At 42.2% G+C, this 21,746-nt stretch overlaps 1 protein-coding gene across 5 annotated transcripts in view; it reads right to left on the bottom strand.

The window, feature by feature from the left end:
* Positions 1 to 8,460: 8,460 nt before the first annotated feature.
* The window catches only part of CTNNA3 (catenin alpha 3), an 896,431-nt gene continuing 883,145 nt past the window's right edge, over positions 8,461 to 21,746 (bottom strand). For 2 of the 5 annotated variants that reach the window (XM_074958868.1, XM_074958865.1), the window contains one exon: positions 8,461 to 11,738. In XM_074958868.1, coding sequence (XP_074814969.1) covers positions 11,451 to 11,738 — 288 coding nt within the window. In that variant the 3' untranslated portion in view covers positions 8,461 to 11,450. The remainder of the gene's footprint in view (positions 11,739 to 21,746) is intronic. The other 3 variants (XM_074958863.1, XM_074958869.1, XM_074958864.1) reach the window with 2 other exon arrangements.

Consider the following 21,746-nt stretch of genomic DNA (forward strand, 5'->3'; position numbering starts at 1 on the left):
TTGTAGGAAAATGCTCACTCTTTGGAGCCCTGGGAGGGCAGTTAGACACGAAGGGGTTAATAGGGCAGAGTCTGTGCAGCGGGAGCCAGTCATTGGCATGGATAGGAGAGGGTTAGCTAAAGAATATTGGTGTAGCAGGAGCTGGATGTGCTTGGATTAATAGATCATTAGTGCAGCTGTGCAGGCCATAACAGGGTTACTGTGAATGCATACATTCTATGTGTGAGCATCTAGTTTAGCTGGACACAAGAGGGGACCAGAAGTGTATGTTGGCCTATGGCCCAGTGATGGGTTAATCCAGCCCTGCCCATGATGTGTAACAGGCTGAGTGGAGATGTTGGTAAGGAGAGGACAGAGATAATAAGGTGCTCTGTGGGGAGGAGATGGAAGAGACACAAGTGCAGGATGGGCCGAAGAGGGAAAAGTGACAGTTGTGAACTGCTCCCTCACCCAAATTGCCAGGCTGCCATTTCTGCATGAAGGTGGTGCAGTTTTAATTCATTTCTTTGTGTAAAGATAAATTCAGGGCTGTTCAATAGTCCAGATAGAATGTTGGAGAGGTTATTTTACTTGGGAACACGTTTCATCATCTGCATTACTTTGCTGCACATTTCTGTGATAGTTCAGGAGACATTGGGAGGAATTCTTTGTGTGTGTACTTTGTGTCATTTGTTGTTGGCTCTCAGCTTTGGTGCTCAGCTGTTGGTGATGTAGAAAATTAATTAACAGTATTTTCAGCCCAGGCATTATGATAATAACAGATTTGGGGATGTGCCATCACCATCCGCCTGGCTCAGTAGACCATACAATCAATTGGTACTTTCTCCTTTGAATAGCCGCATCATTGGCTTCATGTTTTGATATTTTAGCATTGGCCTTGCGATGGGCAAGGCATAGGGGGATACAGCTGACTTTCATGAACTGAGGCAATCTGTTTGAAATATAGCCGAAAGAAAGGGAAAGGAGGGAAAACTTTATTTGGTGGGGGCAATCCCTATTACAGTGGCATTCTTTGTACCCTCTAGCAAACAGGAAGGAAGGAGACAAATCAGTATTAGCCAGCTAGAGTGTGGGACCTTAAACCACAAATTCCTACCTATATTTGGTCTACCACTGGTGAAGAACTACAGTAGCTACCACATTATGTCCAGGAGGAATGTGGTCCTCCAGCACCCTCTCAAAACCAGAGCCATAACACCAAGATAGAAGGGACAGGTATACAAAGACTTGAAATGAGACCTTCTGCAGCAGAGGCTTTGTTAGGGGATCTAATTGAAGAGAGGAAGAATTTGCTTCACATTTAAATTTCCTCAAAGCCCATGGAGCATTTTCAAATCAGAATTTGGATATGGGCCCCTTCCCACAACAAACCGGAGCCGGGTTTTACGTAACAGCAATATTGATTATTTTACAATGCAGTGTCCAAAGCAGGCTTGGAGGTACTATACCAACCAAATAGCAAGACACCCTTTCCTGAGCAGCTTACAAGCTGAAATTAGACAAAGCACATTAGGGGAGTAACACGTTGAGGGGGAAGAGCTACAATTACAATAGGTGGCAATTTGCTTTGGCTATACACAGTACATAAAATTTTCTATCAAAGACATTGTTCCATACGTTAATGGCTAGAATTATAGGGCCAGACCATCAGCTGGTTTAAATATGTACTCCACTGAAGTCAAAGAGGGGTATATGCTTTACAGCAGCTAATGATCTGGCCCCAGAGTTTTTTGTGAGGAGCATGCTGTAGTGAAATGGGTGATTACGAGAGGTTAAAAAATATGGAGTGAAGAGAAATCGAGAGGGACAGGGAGGCAGAGGTGCAGTGAAGCTATTTGGGTGGGAGGAAAGGAGTTGGACAAGATGAGGTTCATGATCAATACATGCAAATGAGGCTGAAAGTAGTGTGGGGAGCGGATCACAGGCTCATAGGGGGCCACCCTGGAAGTGTTCAGGGCCCAGTAGGGGAGAGCCCAGCTGAGCAGATGAAGTCTTACTGGGGCCCAAATCAAATGTTGTTGCTGCGTTTTAATTATGTTAGAAGAATGGACTAAACTAGCCCTATAGGAATAGCCTAGTATTGCTTGTCAAACCAAAATTTCAGTCCTCGAATCACTGCATATACTCATAGAAATGTAGGACTGGAAGGGACCTTGATAGGTCACCTAGTCCAGTCTCCTGCCCTGAGGCAGGACTAAGTATTATCCTCACTTTGCCTCGTGGCAATCCTGAAAGGAGTTTACAGACTAGCACACGTTGTAATAATTTTTGCCTGCAGTGTTGGAGCTAGAATCCCAGTCTCTCTCTTGACAGTAAAGGACAAACTGACTGATGGGATTCAGTTGTGTTTAAAAATGTAGGAGGTTGTGAAAGCGAATACGTTCCAAATGTATGGGACTTCAGCGGCTGTTGTGTAAATAGGCAGCCTGCTGTGGCAGCTAGAATCTTAACATTTGAATATTTACTGCCTGGATCATATATTCAAGCCCTACTGCACTCCCTCTCATTCTCTTCCCCCCACCCCCGGAAGCATGCCTTTACTTTAAAGTGCTTTTAAATATGTAATTGTATGGTGTGAAGGTTGTTATTGAATATGAAACATAGTATAAAAAGCACAAAAAATTAGGTTAGCAGCAGCAGTGGTAGGGCCTGATCCTGCATTGCTTGGGCAATTCTGAATAATGGCCACGAGAGTTCTGCAAAGAACGCAGGATCAGGCCATAAGGGCTTCTAATAGAAATTAATAGAGGTAATGGAAAACACTGTATATTAATTGATTTGAGATGGCTACAAGGTGCTATGGAAGTCTCCAGCATGTGCAGCTCAACCCTTGCTGTAAAAATTCCAGGGACAATTTATACTCTAGGAGGAATGGTCTGGAGTCAGGAACTGTTTCATGACAGAGACAATATAGGGTTACACTACAGCTAACCCTTATGTGGGCTCCCAGGTGAGGGAAGAAAGGGAGTAAAGAACTCCTCTTTCCATTGCTTCCCTGAGTTGTGTGAGGTCTACCCAGAACTCCATCCAGAGCCGTCAGAGGAGTGTCGACCTGATACTGAAATTCTTCCTCAAAGACGTGGTCCCACAAATTGGCTGGGGAGGGGTGGAGAATAGGCCGAGTCATGGCTATTTCTTTGTCCCCTCATCTGTGCACCAGCAAGCAGAGCAGGCCAGCTATGTAAAGGGGAGTATACTGCACCTCTGAAAGGGGGAAGCAGTTTACTCCCCCCAGCAGGGATTTCCAGGTAACAGTTTGCCTCTCTGAGACAAGCTGCCTTCAGTGTGGTCACTAGAGTGGTGCGGTGGCCACACCCACTTCCCACCCTACCCTACCTCAGTGAGTGGCTGTGCTGGAGAGGCACAGTCTGCCGACAGAAGCTGAGCCACAGGGATATTTTCAGCTGTGTAAAATCATGTCTCACCTTCTGTTACATAACTGATACCAAAAAGGCAAATGCCCTCTCACAATGTAGGCCAGATTGACAGAGGTACATGAGACTCCAGAAGAGGTGTGGTCCATGTATGACAGGGCACCTCTGAAATCTCCTACCTATTTAAAGTCAATCATTTTTGCCAATGGAGAAAAAAAAATAGACATTTCCAAGCCTATAAATGAGAGATTATTAAAAAATGCACAAGTCATGCAGTTTGTCTCCTGCAAATGTGGGAGGGCCCTTTACAAGAACATTTTCTAGCAAGCTGGAGTCTGGAATAGAACTCAGATCTTTGGAGGCCCAGTCCACAAGGCCATCTTTCCTCTGTTAATTTCTCTGCTGTAGAAATTCAGAGACTTTTTAAATAGCAAAAGTATACATACGTTTTCGGTCAGTTTATGTTTGGTACACTTAGACGAGAACACGTCTTGGGGCTAAGATTAGCATTGTACCATCACAAAAGTTTATGTATTCAAAAATCTGTTCACTTCAGTTCTTCTAGCCCCCTCCCAAGATCCACACACTCTTCATCAGTCAGTCAAATTTTGTTACTTTCACAAATAAAATGTTGCTTTAAAAAGTAAGACATGAAAACAAAGTATGAACCATTTTATATCCTGTAAGGGAGAAACAAAGAAGTAGGTCATCTGGACATTTTCTATTTGATTTTTTTAATTAATATGTAATCACTTTACCAGTGTTCTCTTAAATCACACTTTATTCAACAATTTCAGAAGAAGATTACATTTTTATTATAGTAGTTTTATTCTATTGTACAGCAGCACCATGACTGCTTTAATGGGTAATAGCTATTATCGAGCTAAAGGATGGCATATAAATAAAACTATTGTTGTTGTCATAATTGGGGCGTAATATATACTTGGATCTATTCACAGTGACTTTCCCATGTTAATGTGTGAAGAATGTTAAGAGGCATGGGATTTAGGCTCTTAAGTCGGGAGTTGCAACAGCGAACGCAGCACCGCCTAAGCACCTTTAAAATCTGGGCCCAAGGGCTTTTTCCCATGTAATTGTAATAGGATGTTATTCAATGAGGGCTTGGGAGGAAAAAAAAGTCATTTTAACCCTATGGCTTCCCCACAGCCATCCCTTCCTCTTACTTGTTTTACTCATACCTGACCAAAAAACCATTAAATAAAATCAACATTTGCTAAAAATTGGAGCAGTTATATGCTTTTCTTAATATAAGGTTAAATTGCCATATCTCAGATATCACTGTGAGGACACTATTGGCAAATGCAAACTTTTTATTGGCAGCCCCTGTGTCTGGACTTGGTGCTATTAAGCAGTGTCTATTACCTAGGAAGATTATACTTAGCAAAATTATACATAGATTCCAAGGCCAGCATGGACCATTAAGACATCTAGTCTGACCTCCTGTGTAACACAGGCCATAGAACTTCCCCAAAACAATTCCTAGAGCAGATCTTTTAGAAAAAACATCTCATCTTGATTAAAAAATTGTCCGTGATGGAGATTCCACCACAACCCTTAGTAAATTGTTGCAATGGTTAATTACCCTCACTGTCAAAAATGTATGCCTTATTTCCAGTCTGGTAGAGGACCAAGGGAACATGTACCTCACAGATACAGTTAGGCATTAACTTAATAAAATACAGGTACAGCTATGGCAGGCATAATGCTTATTTGGTTTTCAAAACTACTAGAACTGTCGGATCAGGATATACAGGAGATCCCTCTTCTCCTTCACGCTGTAACCTGGGAGTCACTGTTGCAAAGGGGACAGGAAGGATCATACTATTCTCAGGGTAGTTTGTTTGCTGTCTGTAACTTTGCATAGTTAATAGGAGTGCCAAACCATTTACCTCAAGTGACAGGGAATATGATTGATACAGTATCCTTCCGTGATTCTCTGGTGAACCATGTATTCTTTCTTGCTTGTCTGTAAAGAGACTCCTGACACCACGGTGTGTGGTGTGCAGTGTTGTTGTAGCCATGTTGGGTTCTAGGATATTAGAGACAAGGTGGGAGAGGAACTATCGTTTAGTGGATCAGTTTCTGTTGGGGCGAGAGACAAGTGTCCCACTCACACAGAGCTCTTCTTCCAGGGTCTCCACTGAGTACTGTTAGGCTCCTGAACTGAAGAGATTTTTTAAAATTAGACATTAGGATTTTGTTATATGAAACATTATGTACTTGTGTTGCTCTTTCTTTAAGGAAACTAGTTTTGAGGAGGTATTGCAGACAAATATAAAGTCTATGCTACCGAACACATTCTCATGGGGTGGAGAGGGGCTGATCAATAGACAGTGTCTTAATGTCATACTAATGTTCACCTTTTGCAGTAGTGAGTTTTTTTGTATATGAAGAAAACAAAACAAATGATAACAAACCTAAGTGTTAGACTTTAATTTATCTAGCTACTGGCCCCCTCAACCATATGTACAGCCAAGACGATATTTTAAACTGTAAGGTTGTGCACCAAGGTTAAGTACAAGCCGCCAACAATGAAAGGAGGTGTGACAGCATGGAATTTTACTGTTCACAGCTGATAAAGACTTCAAATAATTTCTAAAGCTTATTTAAACCTCATAAAACATTGTTGGATAAACACACCTTTCTTAAATTCTACAATAGAGGACCCAGGCAAAGTAGCTAGAACAAGAAGACATTTAAAAGAGCTACAGAAATTTTAAACTGACATAGGATACCAGCACAGGGACAAATAATTGGCACCTTTCCCAACTCAGGCTTGTCTTTACTGCAAGAGTTAGTGTAAGTTACTGCACTCAAGCTAGCCTGGCTTGCATCAAAGTGACCACCACTGTGAAACAGCACTTGAGTGATACATAGTGAAACTCGCCTGCACATCCCCTTTGCATTAATAGCTGGTGGTTCAGAAACATTCCCACTCCCGCACCCACCCACCTAGCTCAGGTTTAAAGTACCACTTTCTTCCAGCTTGAATTTTTTGTTTGTGGACAGGAGTCAGATTAGTGGCACACCCGAGTTATACCTTGAGCCCTATACTACAAACTTATGTTGGTATAACTACATTTTTTTGTCTCTGAAATCACTGTTTCACTTCTACCTCTTTTGCTCTTCCTATGCCCTGATCTATACCACAAACTTTTGGCAGTGTAACTGTGTCACTGTGGATTTTACACATCCCTGAGCAACGTAGTTATACCAAACTAATCCTTGGTGTAGACAGCACTACGTTGGGAGAGCGTCTCCCAGCAGTGTAGGTACTCCACCTCCCCGAGAGGCAGTAGCTATGTTGATAGGAGAAGCCCTCCTGCCTACACCGGTGGTTAGATCGGTATAACTACATTGCTCAGGGGTTGACTTTTCCACATTGGTGAGCAATGTAGTGACACCAACATAAGTTTGTAGGGTAGACCAGGCCCTAAGACGAGTAAAAGAGGTAGAAATAAAACTGATTTCGAGACAAAGAACCCAGAGGAATTGTGTTTATTAGCAATGGCTCACTGTGTTTAGGGAGGAATGGAATCATTGGGAAAATTTACAGAGTAAAGTATTACGCGGCCTAAGCAGGCAGACTGTGGCTTTTTCTAATTAAAAATATTAAACACTGAAGGAAACCATGACAACACCTGGTGAAGACTGAAACAGGCAAATTATTTGTTAAAGAAAAATATCACTGGATTCACAGAACTGGATTATGCACGCTTCCTTTTGTACCATGTGCTTAAAAAATGAAAAATTCCATCTACGTCGTATAGTCTGTATTATTTCACTGAATTTCAAAAGAAAGCTGTTTGAGTAATGATAGAGCTTGTTTGTTAACTGCTTCACTTATTCAACCATAGGCACAGGTCAGATGGAAAGCATCAGAGACCCTGAGCTGTGCAAGCCCTGGAAAGCTGCAGATGTTGGCTCTATGACAGTTCAGCTTTCAAAGGAAATGATGACCTGCTATTTAGTGGCACCAAACAAAAACCAAAGCCATCCAAACACAATGGCTGGGTGTTCTGAGTGATGACAAAACTGATGCGCTGAGCTAACAAATAATAGTTACAAATGTATGTGGGGGTGCGGGAGAAACACCACCTCTTCTGATTGCTGGTTGGTTAAGAGTGAGGGCTTCCATCACATTAAAAAAAAAATTGAATCTTACTGTAACGGTCCTTCAGAGTGACTGGAGGTGATAAACCTTTGCCCATATTCCCCCCCATCCCACACCTTTTTTTAAACTTTGAGACTGACTTCTCATTTTCCAGCCAGGAAGAAAGTGATGTCTATTGGGCTAGGTCTTATATAAAACTTTTCTTTGGCTGGTTAATATTCTGTAAGCAGAGGAAGGACATGCCCCTGATCTTGGTGGATGCACTGAGCATACATTTAATTTTTGATGATTTGTACATCTTTAAATATGTAAACTACAGCTGGGATATGTTAATGTTGCTTCTTGTCAGTACTATATGTTATTTCACTGAAGGATTTCCACTGCACCTTGCTGACACTGGTGAGACAGAAAAGAAGATGCAGTAGTAGCCTGAGATTTGAGAGGCTGGGTTTCAGTTCCTTGCTGTGTCACTCTTGCTAGATGTTTGTGTACAGTGCTTAGCACAATGGGCCCCAAGTCTTGTTTGGGCCTTCTAGGTACCTCCTGTAATATACATATAATACATTTATGGCAAGCTAAATGGGTCAGAGCTTGCATTCTGAATTTCTGCAGGGGTGCCCCAAAAATAAGCTTTGACATTTGGATTCAGAAGATCTGAATCAAAATACCCTGGGCTGCGGTTTGGTTCCAGATACACTGTAATTTGCTATATTTTCACACAGATTTCAACTTGTACCAAATGATTTACAGAAATATTCAGCCAATGTCCCTTTTATCATCGTATGTCTTCGCTCAGAGGCCATCAGTGTTATTTTATAATAGCGGTGTCAGATATAGATAACTGATGTTATAAAAGAATGGAGAATACAAATGCAGGCAGAGTTGTTAAGCAATGAGATGGTGGTTTAATAATAGTTACTCTGTAGAACTGTAACTTACATCAAATAAAGCACATAGATTAAAAACTCATCTCTTTTTGGTACTTGCAGTCTATAAATATACCTGCCGATCTTTTCTCCATGATGCTCTTCTTATTAAGCATGTGTGGGCACACTGCCTGTGTATTTTAAAAGTAAAGCATACCAGCAAACTTGGACTTAGACACTGTGGTGGACGAAAATAAGCAGTGAAAACATACTCTTTTCTTAAAACTCCTTTTCTTTAAATATTCTTGGATTGGTAGGGTTGCAAGAGCATAGAAAGGGCCAGATGGGGAATGGCTACAATGCAGGTATGCAAATTGGGAGGACATGAGGGTTTTTTTTTTTGTCTCCCTTCCCACACCCCGGAAGTATCATCCAGCATTTCAAGTACAAGGACTGATCCCTGCTAGTGTTTCTGCAGGCTCTAGTTACCGCAAATGGGTGGAGGGAGGAGAAGCAACAGTGCACTTTCCTAACGGGTGGTGGTGTGGCAGTCCTTTTGGCTTTTGAGGCACAGTGCCTTGCAATGCTTCTGCTAGAGCCTCCAACATGAGCTAGGGTTGTAGGTACAATCTGGCCCTAAGGTTTCAACATCTGTTTTCGCTAACAATAAGAGTGTTTTTAATCTGAAGCTAAGTTGCCAGGTTTCCCCTTAGAACTTTTTTTTTTGTAAACTCGCTTTCATGCTACCATCTCAGGCCATGCTTTTAATTTCAGTGTGGTGTGTAGTTGTGAGAGCGAAATGTATAAAGTGACTCAACATCTGTTCTACATGTGACTAGTACTGGAGACTTTAATCAGGACACACAAAATCTGAGAAATCCTCTTTGGGGTGTGCCACATGCTTTTTATTATTAATGTGATTCCTGAAGTCATGATTAATTACAAACATCTGATACCAAAGTGACCCATAACAAATGCACGCCTCAAAGAGCCTAAAGGCTTTATTGAAAGGACAATGTGGATGACTGTGTGACCCCCCCCCCACCAGATGGTAGATGCACAAACTTAACCTTGTATAGTTCTGCTCTCAGGGGCTGGAAGAGAACCTGAGTTCCAAAATGCAAAACTCCACGAAGAATGTCCAATACAGCTGACCCCCTTCTCGCTAGAACTACAAGGAATGGCAGGTGCCCATTCACCTTGCTAAGCGCTATGTGCTGCTCTCCACACCATTAACTGCTTTGAGGGGGTGAAGAGGCAAGCTTGTGCCAGCCTCCCCATACCTCTTTCATCTCTGTAGCCACCTGGGCCCAGATTCTCAAAGATATTTAGCCACCTCCCTCATGTGAGTTAGGCACCTAAATACCTTTGAGAATCTGGGCCTAAGTAACTAATCTGAGAGACAACAAACCTCATTATCCCTAGTAACTGTTTGCTAGAGTACTAATGGGGGTGCTTAGCAAACACCCTTGGGGTTATGATGTGTCATGACCCTGAGCTTAGTTACAAGATGGCTTCAGAAGGTGGGGGGAATATTTTCCCTGACCATCCTCCCCTATGGGGGAAAGGAACTGGCTCATCCTGTTCTCTGTAACATTTTAATAAAGTGTGGATAGGCAGCAGACATAGTGTTTGGCTTCCGGAAAAATCCGCTTGAGGAAGAAGCAGCGATCTTATTCATCATGAAGGTGTGGAATGAGAGGGGATTCCCAGGCAGACACTAACACACAGCGACGGGAGGAGGTGGACCACCAATCCTTTTAGCCAAAGGTGTTTTAGCTAAGCACTGATGCCGAAGACATAGGGTGAGCCATGTGGATGACTGGGCACGAAGGGAAGCTCCTGGCTATGTAGCTGTATGACTCACTTCAGCTCATGGTCACAAATTCATTGTGAACATAGGCTAAGATTTGCATTTGCTTGAAAATAGTTTATTTCACTGAATGTTTTATAGGAATAAGGTGATAATTTTAACAATTAACACCACTTTTAGCTTCATGGCATACTTTGAAATATAGTAATTTAGCAAGCTGGCTACAACTAATTTAGTTGTGCTGTTTGGTGCCATGGACACGTAGTTTAATCCACTGCAGTTATCTTGCAAAGACTGATATTTATAGGGTACTTCCTGAACATTTACACCTCTCCTTGATGTCAGGACCAGTCATATGTTTCTTTGTATCATTTTTACCATTATTTCTTTTCTTTCTTTTAACAAAATAATCTAAAATAATTTTGTTATTACCTGATTTATTAGGACTTACGAAGATGAGTGACAATCATAGAGCAGGCCAGGAAGCAGAATGTGGATTAATATAAAACTTTCAAAGAGCTCTTTAAATTTTAGAGTTATTACTATTGCTATAGTTTCATTACAATCAGCTCTATTTTATATTATATTATTACAACCCCCATTGTTACAATCCACCTTTTGTTCTGCCAAATATTTTAAAACTTTTATTCCATTTTTGTTTATACCTAATGTTTGTGAAGAAAAATCTTTTAAAATGTCTTTCAATTTAGATAAGTGAATGGGCTAGATCCCTATGTGGTGTAACTCAGTACATTTCCTTTGATTTAGGCCAGCTAAGGAGATGGCCCAATATATCCTACCCACAGAAGCCTGTATGTCATAAAGCGCTCTGAATATAAAACTGTCAGGCCACATTCATCTTTGGTGTAACCCCACTGAAGTCAAGAGAGTTACACCAGTGATGAAGTTGACTCCTTGTGCCTTGCCTTTCAATTACATGAAGGCTAACTCTTGTTATAACACAGCATCCTAACCTATCATTCAAAATGCTCAGCTGCAAAAAAAAAGGCATTGTAAAGAGTGAGCAATAACATAAGATGATTTTTAAAAGGTTATTTTAAATGGTATACTATTAACTAATCAAATCTGCATTTTAAATATCTGTTTTTAAAGATGAAATACCCTACCGCTAATGTTAAACATACAAAAAGAAGAGCATTTCCAAACATTAGCATACTTCTAGAATTAAACAAGTGGAAAAATAAAGATGCCATACGAGCAGTTGCAAGGTAAGAAATGTGCACAGCGGCAGAATAGAAATTTTAGATTATTGCTCTTCCTCTAAATTCACTCATAGCTTGAACAGGATGGATCCTTTTCTTAGCAGAACCTTTTCTGACAGCTGCATAGATTTCCTCTGGCTTCTCTCTTTTAATCAGGGGCTTCTTTTCTGGAGCCTTCATCCTCCACATCACAACAGCATGTCGTGGGCGAGTAGGACTTTGAATTCTGATGATCTTAGTGGAGGCAATATAGGACATCTTCACTGTCTGCACCACAGCATTCATTAAGTTTTTGGCAGCCTGAATTAGTGAAGTGACACTATCCAACTGTAATGAGAAACATTGCTGTTAGCCTAGGAAATCAGTCTGGCTTTAATCACAATTTACACAGGAATAAACAACATTTCAAAAATAAGACTAACATAGTATAACCTGATTTCTTTGTTTCTGCCAGGAATGTTTGATCATTGTATTCATGTTGTTCCACTACTCAGATTTAACGGCTATAAAGTAATCTGGGATGCTGGAATATAAATGTCTGTGTAAAAATGTTTCTTTTTTAACATGAATTCATGATGGCTGTCTGCAGGGTATCATTGCATTTAATATTGATGGTAAGGAGACTACCTTACAGAAGGCCAATGAAAGTGCTACATGTTGGTTCCTTACAAACCAGCACTAGACAAAATTCTCCAGTTGTTCCCATGGTATTTCAATGTCTCCCTTGCATGCTCCAGAGAAATGTAGGAATATTGTGACAAGTAAATGTATTCCACAGGAGTACGGTATCTTTTTTTATTTTTTTTAGGATTTTCAAAGGAGATAAGGAGTTAGGTGCACAACTCCCGTTGAAATTCAAAGAGAAATGCATGCCTAATTCCATGAGGTTTATTTAAGAGAGAAAGGCATCATGGTCTGGATAGGAAATAGAAAAGGACTAAGGAGACCTAAGTTCTATTTCCAGCTATGAAGTGTGTCCTTGGGGAAGTCATTTCACTCTTCTAACTCGGCGCCAGATTGGATGTTTTTCTAAAAGATATGCTCTAGTTCAAACATGAATTATTTGGGGGAAGTTCTATGGCCTTGTTCTGTGGGAGGTCAGACTAGATGAGCAGACTCGTCCCTTCATTCTGATATTACTTTCTGAAAATCCCAGCGAAAATAGGCAGAATGTACAGTATAACCCTTATCTTGTTGGCATATGTTGTCAATTCCCTGTATTTAAAGAACTTCTGCAAATTTTAAAGTAAAGGAATCTTTCGTGAATACTTGTGGGCACGATAATATAATAATTAAAAATCTGCTAATTAGGACAATCACGTCAGCGCTAACCAGCACATGTACATGGCTGAGAAGTCCTAGGCTGTGTTGTGTTGCATTGCAGTTGCAAGTCAGGAAAGTTGTTACAGGCCAAACTGCGGGGGGGGAACACACGTTTCTTGCTCTCTACCTTTTCCCCTGCAGAGCCAACACAGAACCAAGGTCTGTGAAAAACAGGCTGTGCAGAATTCCCTAGTGACCATGGTTGGGCCTTCCATAGCAGATCAGGGCACTTGAGGAGTTGTCCCAACATTCATAAAATACTGGACCAGGAGAAGTGTCGCCTGGTTAGGTGATATGTTTACAATTCCATTTCTTTTTATATGGGAAATAGTTTATAACAGAGCTAGCTAGCAGCTGGACAATACCATATTTCATTTTGAGTGTGGTCCCCTTGCTGGTGTTAAAATTCTTTAGTATTTATTTCCCTGAATTAAAGATTCTTTCTGCCTTCAACTTAAGCTGTCTTTGCTGTTGTCATGTTGCAACAGCGCCTTGGTAGGGGATACATATACTGTATAAATCAGATCAGTGACTTGAATGAGTAGCTTTTATCTTCAAGGAAGGAGCCACCATGTTCATATTTAATTGTAAGGCTGACAATTTCAATTTGGAACGGCATCTCCATTTTGAATAACCTAAAGTAAAACTTGCTTTCATTTTTTACCCTCCAATTTACCTGAGTACTTATTATTTTTGAAGTTTGGTTGCTAGTGAGGCAGCATGGCATATTGTGACAGACTCTTTATTGCAGAAACTTTTAAGGAATAGAACATTTAACAATGTCCTAGTCAGATTGCCAAAATGGGAATAGCTTGAGTTTGAAAGTAATGCATAACAAGCTGCAAAGGGAAATATTTTATATTTTTCTTCATGACATATTGTGATAGAGGTTGATAGGATGGAGTTTGTTTCAGATTTTTCTTGTGCGTATGTTAGTGATGAGAAAACCTAATAAGGTCTATATAAGAATTTAAAAAAATACAATTTTGGAAGACACACTTGAATGCCCATCCTTTCTTCCTGATCAGACACATTTTTCTCCCTTCTAAACTCCGAATAAAATCTCACCCATGGGGACATTCAACTTTAGTGTGGTCTCTGGTCTGAAGTTCTGTCTGGCTGTTCTATTAAAATTCCTTCAGCAGCAAGGCTTTCCTTGGTACTTTTGAAATTTGGAGATTTGCCAACGTGGATTTTAGCAAACGGAGGAGCCTCCAATCCCTCTCTCCCATGTTTATAGAGGAGAGTGTGTGTGTGTGTATAGGGCTTCGTAACCAAACCTGAATAATGGCTGGGTTCATTTGGGAAATGAATGAAGACCTGAATCAGCTGAGCAAGCCCTATAATCACTAATTCATGATTTCTCTGTTTAAAAAAAAGGTTTTCTTCGCATGCTTGTTCATGTCAGTTCCAATTAGGTGTGTGCACATGCACACTAGCCGGAAGATTTTTCCCGAGCAGCAACCATAGGATCGGCCTGGGTGCCCCTGGAGTCGTGCCTTCATGGCGCCCAATATATAGCCCTGCTGACCCGCCACCCCTCAGTTCCTTCTTATCTCCAGTGACAGTAGCTGGAACTTCCCTTCCTCTTGCTCCAGCAAGTGACTTAGCAGTTCGATTCCTGTTGTCCTCACCATGTTTATTCAGATTGTGTAGTTTAGTATAGTTAGTTAGTCAGTTGTAAGTTTCATTTAAAGGGGTTTTCCCTCCATTTCTCTCCCTTATTTGTTGCCTCTGGGGTATGCCGCGATTCCCAGGCTTCAAGACTTGCAAGGACTGCGCGAAGCGCATGCCAAAAAGTGACACCCCCCCCACAGCTCTTGTTTACGGTGTCTGGGTGAGGGTCACCAAAAAGACCGCTGTAAAATCTGTTGGGAACTCCCAACAAGAACCCTGAAAGAGACAGAGCTGTGGCTTAAAATTCTCTTCATGGAGGTAGCTCTTTGACTGCAGTCAGACACTGGTGCCGGAGATCCCACCATCAGCATGTCTTCTTCAGCGCGGAGCACGCCAGCGCCCTCTTCAAGAGACCAGGTGCCAAAGAAAGACACAGCCAAGGACTCCAGGCACCATCATGGAGCATCTCGGGGACACTCCACCCTTTGGCACCGGTCCCAATTGCCAGTGCAGAAGAAGAAGAGGATCGAAAGGGGCTGATCCCCTTTGTCTAGATCCAGACACCAGCCATCAGTGGCATCACAGTCGGGCCATGGCTCCGAGACTCGGAGTGCCAAACTCTTCGGAGAGCCTGCCGCTTCCTTCCACTCCTGAAGCGTTTGAGGCAGCACAGGACCTGCTCAGACTCACAGTGCCATTCTCGCCCCGAGACAGGAGAAGGCATTAGCACTGCAGGCTCCATCCCACACTGTGCTGTTAAAGGCAAAGCCGGCTATGATGTCACGCCGCTCATCGCCTCGGCAACTACAGATGCCAGGGCCTCCATCCAGGGAGCACAGTCAGTCCCTGGGCTCCCGATGCTCCACGTTGAGAGGTGCAGCGCTGCCCTGGTCCTCATATTCCAAGTCGAACTCGTACCGCTTTGACTACAGCAGGAGCAGAAGATCAAACTCAAGGCAGCATAGGAGGTCCCGGCTGATGCAGTGGGCCCCTCAATGGCAGAACCCAGCTCAGTGGCCAAGGGGGGTTGGATGGTTTAAGGGTTCTGAGGGGGGCAGTCAGGGGGCGGGAAGTGGGAGGGATGGATAGGGGCGGGGGCCAGGCTGTTTGGGGAGGCACAGCCTTCCCTATCCGGCCCTCCATACAGTTTTGCAACCCCAATGTGGCCCACCCCTGATCTATACACTCACCCACAATCTGACTCTCCGGTGTTGGACGCTGCTAACCAGTGAGAGAGGCAAGGTTTCCAGGGCTCTTCCCCCAAGAATATGGATGCAAAAAAACTGGACCTATTCGGGCAGAAGCTATACGCCACAGGGGGACTGCAACTCCACATTTCCAACCACCAGGCCGTCATCAGCATGAAAGCCTACAATACCTGTTCAGTGGTGGCTAAGTTTACGGAGTTACTTCCCTCAGACTTCTGGGCTGAATTCTCGGCTTTGGTCAAGGAGGGGAGAGTGATCTCCAGGGCATCTCTGCAAGCAGCACCTGATGGGGCGGACGCTGCCACTAGAGTCATGGCCATGGGTGTAGCCATGAGAAGGGGCTTGTGGCTCCAGGTCTCCCCTTTGAGGTCCAACAGACCATACAGGACCTGCCTTTCGAGGGTGAGACTCTGTTTTCAGAAAAGACAGACAAAAGGCTAAACAGCCTGAAGAACTCCAGAGCCCCTTCAGGTCCTTGGGCCTCTACACACCTTCCACTCAGCGGAGACACTTCTGGCCACAGCCCACTCAGAGGTTCAGTCAGCAGAACCGCCAAGATGGCTACAGAAGGCGGAACAGAAACGGCAGAAGAAGGTCACATCAACCTTCTGGCCAGAGCTTGGCACAATCGAAGCCTGCCTTTTGAAGGCCTGGTCAAGAACCGTGTACCACACCTGGAAATGAATCCACCCCACCTTACCTTCTTATCCTGACTCTCTCCTTTCTACCATGCATGGTCCCTTATTACCTCAGACTGATGGGTGCTCCGCTCGGTAGAGAGGGGATACCCCATCCAATTCTGTGCCCTCCCGCCCTTCTACTCCCCTTGCCCATTCCTCTTCAGGGACCCTTCTCACGAGCAACTCCTTATCCAGGAGGCGCAATCACCCCTATCTTTAAGGGCAGTGTAGGAGGTTCCTCAGGAGCCCCAGGGGTGAGGGCTTTTATTCCTGGTATTTCCTAACACCAAAAGCCAAAGGCGGCCTCAGGCCCACCCTGGACCTGCGGGAAATCAACATGCTTATAAAGTAACTCAAGTTCCACATGGTCTCTCTGGCCTCCCTCATTGGATCCAGCAGACTGGTATGCCGCCCTCGACTTGAAGGATGCATACTTTCATATCACTCAGCCCCACAGGAAGTACCTCAGGTTCATGGTGAACAACACCCACTACCAATTCACAGTTCTCCTATTCGGCCTGTCACCAGCACCTCGGGTTTTCACCAAGTGCATGGCAGTCGTCGCTGCATTTCTGCACAGGCACCAGGTTCAGGCGTTTCCTTACCTCGATGACTGGCTGATCAAGGGCTGCTCAAGACCAAGTGGAGGCTCAGGTCAAGTTTATCAGAGCCACCTTCATCAACCTAAGTCTCCTTTTAAATGAAGCAAAGTCCCCTCTGTCCCCCTTCCAGAGGATAGTGTTTATAGGGGCAGTATTGGACTTGACCCAGGCCAGGATATACCCCCTGCAAGAGAGGTTTCAGGCCCTGACTGATACCATTCAAGGTCCCGAAGATGGCTTCGATTGTCCCAAGCTCTGGCCAGAAGGTTGATGTGACCTTCTTCTGCCGTTTCTGTTCTGCCTTCTGTAGCCATCTTGGCGGTTCTGCTGACTGAACCTCTGAGTGGGCTGCGGCCAGAAGTGTCTCCGCTGAGTGGAAGGCATGTAGAGAACTGTGTTCAAGAAACTAAACTTTCATATTTAAAATAAAACAAAACTGAGATTTCTAGCCCTGCTAAACTTTTAAGTGTAAACTGAGTATAAAATACAGTAGTGTCTTCCTGAGTCTGCAGACAGCTTGTATCAGCAGCTCAGAGACATGCATCCCAATGCACTGTAAACTCTGGTATCCAAAGATTACAGGTTAAGGGCCAACTCCTCAGCTGGTGTACATTGGCACAGCGTCATTGGCTTCAAGACTGTTGTACACAAATACAAATACCAGAACCTGTGCACCTCCCTGGTGAAGAAGCTAAATATTTAAACTACTATTAAGCCTGTTTAAATTAGTTGCTTTGGTGCATTTGTCACAGCTTAGGGAGATGGAAATCTCCATTGCATTTACTCTGCCATTGGCACCTCAGCACAGGCAACTTAATTTTAGCAGGTTTACTAATATGTCCCTTTAGGATATCAGTGTTATTTGCAGCATCCTATGTCAATACTTTGGCTCAGTTTCCCTGAGGCACCTCACACCAATCTGGAAAATATGGAGTCTGAAAACAAAATTAATCATTTTTATCAATTGAACTTCAATGTCATGGAGAGATTTTTTTTTAGGGGAGGCTTTATCTAATAAAAGTCAGGCCACAAATTTTACTTCATGCAGTTTGTCTATAGACACAGTAGCTTTTTTTAAAAAAAATATTGTTTAGTGCCCATAACATGATACAATTTGGTGTAAATGTATTGTTCTACTATGAATGTACTATAACGTACTCAAGACCCATTTTCACTTGGATGCTTTTATCTCTCCCAAATAGAGTCTTCAAGGTCTCATTACATATCAGGGAAAACTGATGAAATGAGACTTGGCATAAAAACGGAAAATTGATAAAATATTTATTCATAGTGCATTCAAGTTCATTTTATTTAGAGATGTAGCTGCACCCTCTTCAGTCTTTTGCAAGTGGATTCTATATAAAAAGGTTGAAATTAGTCTTCACCTGAATACTGGTTTTGTTATTCCTGTATTAAACATACACCACGTATCATTTTTATATTCCAGTCTCAAAGTATAAATCAGAATATACAAAAAAATCATGGAGGGATTTAGGAAGAGCATTGTTTATATTAAAGTCAACAATGCAAACCTTTACTTTGCTGGTAAGCAATTATCAGTAGTTTGTTTTGGTTACATTGGGACTAGAGATAGGATAATGATTATTTGATTGCATGGACTTCACACTTAGGTGAAGTAGGGCCAGGTCTTAGGATTAGAGCTAGGGAAATATTTTTGGCTGAAACCTTTGTTTGCTCCCAAAAATGCAGATTCAGATTGACCAAATTATTACGCATATTTGTGTCAATTTCACCAAATTCTTTCAGTCAAAGTCCTCCACCACCCCACAAAAAACCATCAGTGTTTCATGTCAACAGTTTTGAAATTAAATGTTTTATTTTTCAGTTTGAAATTACTTTGTTTTGAAATTTAGTTCAATTATATTTTATTTTTGTAAAAGGTTTTAAAAGCTCAAACAAAATGAAATATTCCCTTGTAGGGATGCCAGTAGAAAGTAACACATGCAGACACACATATATACCCCCTGAATTTGTTCAACATTCACCCACTGATCAGTATACTTCAAGCTCACTGACGTGAAACTACTCCCCCCTCATGCACAGACTTCAAGTCCAACAATCAGGTATCAATCCGTATTAAATCTATGACCATATGCACATTATGTTAACAACAAGGAAAGAATTTAGGAACTTTTGTCTAAAAAGCACGACATCTGCTGTAAACGTCAAAAACCTTTGCAAGTTTGTGCTATTTTGTACACATGTGGGATTTATTTTTATTTGGTAAGGAAAGATTTTGAGGAGTTCTGATAACTATCCACCATGTTATAATTTCGTTCTCCAAACACAGACACACCCAAGTTCCTCATGAGGATTCGGACTATGCTGTAGATTCACGCTCTGGCTTGCTATGTAGTAACTTCCTCTTTAGCCATGGCCTAAGAAATACTGTTGTTAGGGTTCCCTCCCCACTTTGAACTTTAGGGTACAGATGTGGGGACCCGCATGAAAGACCCCCCTAATCTTATTTTTACCAGCTTAGGTTAACTTTCCCAAGGCACAAATTTCGCCTTGTCCTTGAACAGTATGCTGCCACCACCAAGTGATTTAGACAAAGAACAGGGAAAGGACCACTTGGAGTTCCTATTTCCCCAAAATATCCCCCCAAGCCCTTACATCCCTTTTCCCGGGGGAGGCTTGAGAATAAACAAGATGAGCACAAACCAGCCTGGGATTTTTAAGACCCAATCAGATTATTAAAAAAACAGAACTTTATTAGAAGAACAAAAAAAGATAAGAGAACTCTGTAAGATCAGAATGGAAGATAATCTTACAGGCAGTCAGATTCAAAACATAGAGAATCCCTCTAGGCAAAACCTTAAGTTACAAAAAGACACAAAACCAGGAATACACATTTCCTCCAGCACAGTGAAAACAAAGAAAACCTAACTAGCTAGATGACTTACTAACTTTACAGGAGTTGGAGAGCTTGCATTCTTGATCTGTTCCCAGCAAAGGTATCACACAGACAGACAAAAGCCTCCCCCCTGATTTGAAAGTATCTTGTCTCCTCATTGGTCATTTTGGGTCAGGTGCCAGCCAGGTTACTTGAGCTTCTTAACCCTTTACAGGTAAAAGGACTTTGCCTCTGGCCAGGAGGGATTTTATACCACTGTATACAGAAAGGTGGTTACCCTTCCCTTTATATTTATGACAACTGTATATAGTTTTCTGTAGAGAACACTGAAAATCTTATGTGCATGTATTACTGGATTATGTTCCTCTTCTTCAAATTGGAAACCTTTATTTTGTTTAGTCTTTAATAAAATACATTTTGGGGTTTCGTTTGCCTTCTGAAGGGGAATATGCTTCTAATTTTGCAGACAGCTAAAGTCTCAGTTTTGCTGCAAAGCTTAAGTGTATAAGATTTCTGAATTCCTGTTTGTGGTTTGACTGGAACCCTATTTGTTCATAGAGGTAGAAACTAAGAATAGTGAATCAAAAAAATCTACTCTTTACTTACTATTTAAAACCTTTCAGAATAAAGGTCAATTGCTATTAATATTGTACAAAAATACAACCACTGGTTCAGTTACAGTGAATACATTGACAGAGGCTATTTTGCTGTGACACACTATCCTAATGAGATTAATTTTTTGATAACTAGCTTTGGAAGTAATATGAATTCTATGTTGTTATATACAGCACTGAGCACCAGGCTATTTTTAAACTTAAGCTAAAGAAGTATTTAAGTTGTGCTTTCACTTTAAGCTTTGCTTTTCAAAAAAAATTGTCCATGTATGTTTGCTGTTGTGAATTGTCCTTTGGGGGTACTGTGGCAAAGGAAGTCATTGACTGATTATGTTTAAAGAGATAAGGTGGGTGAGGTAATATTTACCACAATCTGTAACCCACTAACCACCCTTTTTTGTCCTACGACTACAGGATGTTAACGGGCCACTTCACCTGGAGTTGTCACTTAGAGTACTACTTACGCTAAACTATCTGTTCAATCTTGTATTTAGCTGTGACATTCTCACTGTTTCCAAGACCTGAAGAAGAGCTCTGTGTAGCTTAAAAGCTTGTCTTTCTCTCACCAACAGAAGTTGGTCCAATAAAAGATATTACCTCACCCCCCTTTTCTCTAATATCCCGAGACCAACACGGCTACAACAACACTGCAAACAAAAGGGTTTGATTCTGTACCTGTTCAAGTCAATGGGATCCTAAATTCAACGAGAAGATTGGCAGGGAGTGGAGGAGGTTTACAGAAATAATATCTGGTCCTGTTCAACATCTATATGCAACCACTAGGTGAACCGGTCAGCTGACATGGACTCAAATGCCTGCAGTATGAAAACGATACACAGCTCTATCTGTCCTTCTCCACATACAACCACAACAGTCCAGCACTTGGAGGAGATCAGCTCATGAATGACAAACAGTGGGCTGAAGCTGAACCTGAGCAGGACAGAAGAGATGCCGGTAGGCAGAGGCAAACATTTGGAAGAATTTGCAACCACAGTGCAGTCTCCTTTGATTGAAGGTGAACATCCACAAATGGTCAATTCAGTCCATAGTTTAGGAGTACTCTTGGATTCCTCGCTGAAGTTGGGGGGGGGGGTCTTACATAGCAAGATTCATGATCATACTTTCTACCATACCTAGCTGGTTAGGAGACTCCATCTCATTAAGACTCAGGCCTCAGTTATGCATCGCCTCTTGGCTGTACACTTGGCCATGCAACCTTCAGCACTTAGGAAACTCCAGCTAGTACAGAATGCTGGAGCACATCTCCTCAGCAACACAGGCTTACACATAAAACCCATCCACCACTCTGTATGTTGGCTTCCCATAGAATTTTGAATTGAGTTCACGGTCAAAGTGCTGCATGGGCCAGGCCCAAGATATTTAAAGCTCCAGGATGCAGACTGTGGTCAACAA

This window comes from Natator depressus, chromosome 7 (assembly GCF_965152275.1).
Source record: "Natator depressus isolate rNatDep1 chromosome 7, rNatDep2.hap1, whole genome shotgun sequence".
Classification (NCBI taxonomy): Eukaryota; Metazoa; Chordata; order Testudines; family Cheloniidae; genus Natator; species Natator depressus.